The sequence below is a fragment of the Peromyscus maniculatus genome, chromosome 4, assembly GCF_049852395.1.
Source record: "Peromyscus maniculatus bairdii isolate BWxNUB_F1_BW_parent chromosome 4, HU_Pman_BW_mat_3.1, whole genome shotgun sequence".
Classification (NCBI taxonomy): Eukaryota; Metazoa; Chordata; class Mammalia; order Rodentia; family Cricetidae; genus Peromyscus; species Peromyscus maniculatus.
In genome coordinates this window covers 129,453,844-129,459,843 of record NC_134855.1, presented here as the reverse complement: position 1 = coordinate 129,459,843, position 6,000 = coordinate 129,453,844, and the positions used below count along the sequence as shown (strand labels likewise).

Here is a 6,000-nt window from a genome sequence, read left to right as displayed (position 1 = left end):
TTGGGTCAGCGGCCTTGGGAGTAAGACAGTTGATATTTTATGGCGGGCCCCTGGCCTTGAAGAATAAGCAGCTGGCCTGGACAAGGCCAAATCAGCCACACACATGCGACCCCAAGTTCACCCTGGCCTTCTTTGAAACAACCAATAGGGACCCTGTAACTATGCTTCTCGCTTCTGTAACCGCGCCTCTGCCCCTGGGATCCCATAAAAAGTCCCCCTTGCCCTAAGAAAGCGCGCAAGTCCTCCAAGAGACTTCGCCCCAGGTACCTGGTCTAAATAAACCCTCTTGCTTTTGCATCTGATCTGTGGTTTCGGTGTGTTCCTTGGGTTTGGGGTCTCTCCCGGAGAAAGATCTCAGCCGGGGGTCTTTCAAAGGGGATGATGTCATTTTTTTTGCAGGGCCTCCAGTGTGACAGGAGTAGCAAGTTGACTATGGTGACTCCATTTTAGTACCTCAGACGACCTTTGTCTTGCTGAGTAGAGTGCCAATAACTAACTGTAAGGGAGAATTTAAGAAAAACAATTCTGGGAAGAAAAACAACTCAAAGATGTGGGCTCTTGGCAATGGTCAGCCTGACCTCACCATTTTTGTTAATCACATATTTTAGTTTTTGAAACTATGTGCCTGCAGGTGCGGGAAGGGGACCTTAAGGACTTTCCAGCCAGGATGTAGTTCTCTTGCTTACATATGGACCCTGAGAAAGGCTCGGGCGCACTTGGGTCCAGAATACCCAGGCACAGTCGTCAGCAGTCTGGAATAAAGACTTTGAATTGGCTCATAGATTGTGTTTGAGTAGTCTCTTAGGCTCCGTCCTACGTCACTTTACGCCACGCCCACCCACACCACGCTCCTCACGCCTTGTCCCGCCCCTCCACGCCAGCCCCGCCCACCACCTCCCCTCAGCACCGCACACTACTCGGCCCCGCCCCGCCCCTCACTCACGCCCCCGCTCCGCCCCTCACGCCCCGCCCCTCACGCCCCCGCTCCGCCCCTCACGCCCCGCCCCTCACGCCCCGCCCCTCACGCCCCGCCCTCACGCCCCGCCCTCACGCCCCGCCCCTCACGCCCCCGCCCCCTCACGTGCCAGTGCCCACTTGGAGCCTTCACCCGGCAGCCCGGAGCGGCGGGAGACCTGCGTCCGGGATCCCCGTCGGCGTGAGGCGCTCCACAGCTCGGACTCTACCCTGAACGTAGGGCGGCGCCTGCGAAGCCAGGCAGGCTGGGGGCGGTAGGCGGGCTGGGTGAGTTGGGGGTGGGGGTGCAGCTCGGAATTCTCGGCTCCTGGCGCCGAGCTCCCCTGAGGCCGGCCTGAGGAGAGGAGGACCTGGTCCTGCTCCGGCCTGGGCTTCCCGCAGCGAGACGTCTGTGGGGAGCACGTGACTGCTGCCGGGACCTCTCAGGGTTCCCATCATCACCCCTGGCTGCGGCCCGACCCTCAGCCCCTCCACCCCGACCCCTTCCCTCAACCCCGGGCCGTCCTGTGGGGCCTCGCCCTCCCCTGGACCTCACACTCTCCCCTCAAGCCCTCACCATCCGCCTCACCCCAGACCCTCACCCCCAGGCTTGCTTGCGACGCCCCTAGACACCTGCCCAGGCCACACCTCCCGGCCTTCCCTCCCCTCGCTTCCCCTCCCGGGATGGGTTTCCCGGAATCGGTCCCATCCCCTGCTCCCGCTTCCTTGTGTCAGCCTTGGCCTCGCCTTGCATGAAGTAATCTGTACAAAAACTAAGGGGTGTTGGTGGGATGGGGAGGAGGAGCACCCGCGGGTCGGGTGGGGATACATGCTCAGTAAAGCAGCGCCTCCAGAATGTAAAACCCCAGCGTTTGGCTTTTTCTCTTATTTATTATTTTAATCTATTACTGAAAAAATGTTTTAATTGTCTCACACTTGAGAGCTATATATATATAGCTATATATATATATAGCTATATATATATATATATATATATATATATATATATATATATATATATATATATATATATATGGTAGGTTTGAGACAGGATTTTCTTCATGTAGCCCTGGTTGTCCTCAAAATTGCTCTATAGACCAGGCTGACCTCGAACTCAAGAGATCCACCTGTCTCTGCCTCCCAAGTGCTGGGATTAAAGGTGTGCGCCACCGTCTGGCTGGGAGCATTTCTTTTTAAACGTAGGTTTGGAATTAATTCCAAGACACTGAAAGGAAATAGAGCCATTGCAGGGCAGAAGCCATAACCATATCGAAGTGTCTCCCTGGGGACTGTGGTTTGGTACATAGTGTAACCTTTAGTTTGATTCTTGTGGTGGAAATGGGCATTGATCAAAGTTGACCTACGTTTTTAATTCTGTGGCTGACTTTATATTTGTCTTCATTTTGGCTCAGTGTTCCTTTTTACCAAAACTTTGGGTAGGAAAAAAGCTTCTATGGGGCGGTTTCAGATGAGGAATGAAAGCAATAATTTGTACTCCAAAAGTAAAAATGATATGACATCTCTCCTCATTTTTTACTTTGAAATAAAACCTTATGGTCTCATCAGCAGTGCACACTATAAAAGTATCCATTTATTTCCTGTCTTTTTGTTAAGCAAAAATTATATTAGCCTTACTCCAAAATATTAAAATTCAGTGGTGGTTTCTTTTCTGACTTCTGATTCTTTTTCTGTGCATTCTTTTCTTTTTTCATTTTATAGTCCTTTGGAATTCTGTTGTTTTAGCTTCAACATTAATATATTTATTAATTTATTAATAATTATTAATAATTAATAAGCCAGGCATGGGGGACATATGTGTAATCCTAGCACTTGGAAGAAGATCCAAACCACCTTGTCTACAAGCAAGGCCCTATTTCAAATAATAATAATTAACAGTTAATAATATTTTGCCTCCTAAAGAAAAAAAATGAGGTTACACACCTGGATGTAAATTAATGATACGACATCAAATTCTTAATTGTTAGGAATCAGATGACCTGTTTCTGGGTTTTGTCCACTTTTTTTATTGTTTCCTATTTCTTCTCTCCCCACCCAGAAACCTTCTTGTAACTATTTTGTTACTATATTCTATGTAGAATAAAACAAAATTTGAGATCATTGATTAGAATACATTTAAACTGGGTGTGCTTCACAAGTTTCTAAACAGGGCTTTACTTTAGCCTTAGTTTAAATCATATTCTAAATGAGATTTTCTTTGTTTCTTTCTTTCTTTCTTTTTTTTTTTGTTTTGTTTTTTGGTTTTTTGAGACATGATTTCTTTGTGTAGCCTTGGCTATCCTAGAACTAGCTCTGTAGACCAGGCTGGCCTCAGACTCATAGAGATCCACCTGCCTCTGCCTCCTGAGTGCTGGGATCAAAGGTATATACCACCACTGCCCAGCTGAGATGCTCTTTTTGAATGAGACAATAACATTGGATTAGGAGATAATTTGAGTATTATTTTGTAGAATTAATGACAAGTTTTGCTCACAGTAAATGAATACTAAAAAAGTTTTCTTATCAAATTTAAGACTTTTTTTTTGTTCTCTCCAGTTCCTTGAATATAATTAAGGAATACAGGCAACATGTTCTACACTCATGTGCTTATGAGCAAAAGAGGGCCACTGGCCAAAATATGGCTTGCAGCTCACTGGGAGAAGAAACTCACAAAGGCCCATGTGTTTGAGTGTAATCTAGAGATAACCATTCAAAAAATTATTTCACCTAAGGTATGTTACTGATTAAAATTATAATTTGTATTAGCCATGGCTGCTGTATAAGAATTAAAATACATTTCCAAGACAGTTTTGCTTCTCAGATGATCGTTTTTAATTCTCCCCTAAATTATTGTCTGCACAAAGGCACTCTAATATGGCATTTAAGTGAAGCATGGCTTTGCTGAATAAGCAAAAATAAAAGTCAGTCATTTTAGATGGTGAGGTGAAAAGTGGTTTACTTTAATAAGAATATAACATTTGCTTTTCAAAGAGAAATTACAGTTTCCTTAATTTTCAAAGAACAGAATTTACAAACCTAATGTTTATTATTCTGATGTTTTAAAAAATTATTCAAAGGTGAAAATTGCACTCCGAACTTCAGGACACCTTCTTTTGGGAGTTGTTCGAATCTATAATAGGAAGGCAAAATATCTTTTGGCAGATTGCAGTGAAGCATTTCTTAAGATGAAGATGACATTTCGCCCAGGTATACATACATTGTTCATTTGTGTCACTGTTGATTACTTTCATCACTTTTGTGTTGGGTGATCTCTTAATTAACCCCATGCTATATATAATGAATATAAACTTCATTTTGACTGAATCTTGTTTCCATAAAGATAATTATATTCTTTCCCTTGTTCTTTTTCTGTGTTTGTAGGAAATAGTCATACTGTCCAAAACTTTTATATTTTATGTATTAATATAAAAAATAAACTTAAAATCATCACGATTGTATAAGAAACCAATACACTTTTTTTTTTCTTTTGGTTTTTTGAGACGGTTTCTCTGTGTAGCTTTGCACCTTTCCTGGAACTCACTCTGTAGCCCAGGCTGGCCTCGAACTCACAGAGATCTGCCTGCCTCTGCCTCCTGAGTGCTGGGATTAAAGGCATGCACCACCACCGGCAGGCTCCAAATACACTTACTTTTAATGGGTCATGTAGTTTGCCATACCTGTTTTTGCCTTTATGAGAGTGAAATTAGAAACTGACAAAATGTAAATATTGATAATTGTAATTGTTTTTAGAATTCTTGAAACTCTTAAATTACATGGTAATTATGAAGTATTATCAAAATCCCTAGACATTCTGCAGTGCTGTATATTTATATGTGTTATAAATATAATTCCTTAAAATTTTAATTTACATAATATTTGTTTTACTTTTAAGATATGCATCATTTTCTGCCTTTGTCATATTTGTTTAGATAAAGATCTTTCCTCCATCCTTAGTCTTCAAAGCTACCCAAAGGAATCATCTTTATCATATACATTTTCCTAATCTCTTACAGTACCTGTGTTAGTGCCTTTCATATACCATCCCTACATCAACATTTGCAGACTCTGACTGATAGCTTTAGAATCTTTAGATAGATTTATATGCATACTGACTATGTTTTATTTGATCATTTATTATTTATGTATCCCACAAATATTTATTGATTCATACTTTGTGATTAACATGTTAGGCTTTAGAATACAAGGACAAGAAAAATAAATAGTACCTTTTCAGTCTAATCAGGAACTCAGATAATGAAAATGTTTTAAAAACTTAGTATAATAATTACAGATTGTGGTCATGCTGGGATTAAAGGCATGTGCTACTGCACCTGTTAGTGGTCATGTTATAAAGGAAACTAAACCAAGATCTACAACCGAAAATAACAGGAGTTCATTTTATAGGTTAAGTTAGGAAAAACCTTTGTGAGGGGATAAAAGTTAAACTCACACTTGAAAAATGAGACGTACTTTGTACATAAGTAGTGACCAAGGGAATGGCAGTATAAGCAAACGGAACTACAAGTACAATGTCTTGAGTTGAAAAAATGCTTGCCTTTTTCAGGGAACACAAGGCTAGTATGTCTGTGGAGTACAGTGATTGAGGAGAATGTCCATAGATGATGTATGATAAGAGTGCAGGGCTACAGAAGCCCCAGTCAGAAATTTAAATTTATTGTAGTGAGGAAGGTCTTTAAGCATGAGAATTACCTGATCTGTTTGCTTTTGGAAACTGATATTCTGTCTACTTCATAAGAAGTAGACTGCTGAGGGACAGAAGTGGATATAGGGAAGCCCATGAGAGATGATAAAGATTTAATTGGAAGTTTAATGTTTCATGAAGGATTACTGCTTATTATGTTTCTTTTTCCTTATTTTCAGGACTGGTTGACCTCCCAAAAGAGAATTTTGAAGCAGCTTACAATGCTATCACATTGCCGGAAGAATTTCATGATTTTGATATCTATAATATGAAGTAAATTATTTTGCTTTCTTTTTTCACATTCAGATTTAATGACAGCAACTTCAGTTAGATAACAAGTGAACAAG

At 41.6% G+C, this 6,000-nt stretch overlaps 1 protein-coding gene across 4 annotated transcripts in view; it reads left to right on the top strand.

Moving 5' to 3' along the window:
* Positions 1-1,074: 1,074 nt before the first annotated feature.
* The window catches only part of Rad21l1 (RAD21 cohesin complex component like 1), a 30,038-nt gene continuing 25,112 nt past the window's right edge, over positions 1,075-6,000 (top strand). For 3 of the 4 annotated variants that reach the window (XM_076570838.1, XM_042276458.2, XM_076570839.1), the window contains exons 1-4: positions 1,075-1,191; positions 3,508-3,683; positions 4,029-4,158; positions 5,833-5,926. In XM_076570838.1, coding sequence (XP_076426953.1) covers positions 3,540-3,683; positions 4,029-4,158; positions 5,833-5,926 — 368 coding nt within the window. In that variant the 5' untranslated portion in view covers positions 1,075-1,191; positions 3,508-3,539. Of the gene's footprint in view, positions 1,192-3,507; positions 3,684-4,028; positions 4,159-5,832; positions 5,927-6,000 lie in introns of those variants that run through there. The other variant, XM_042276461.2, reaches the window with a different exon arrangement.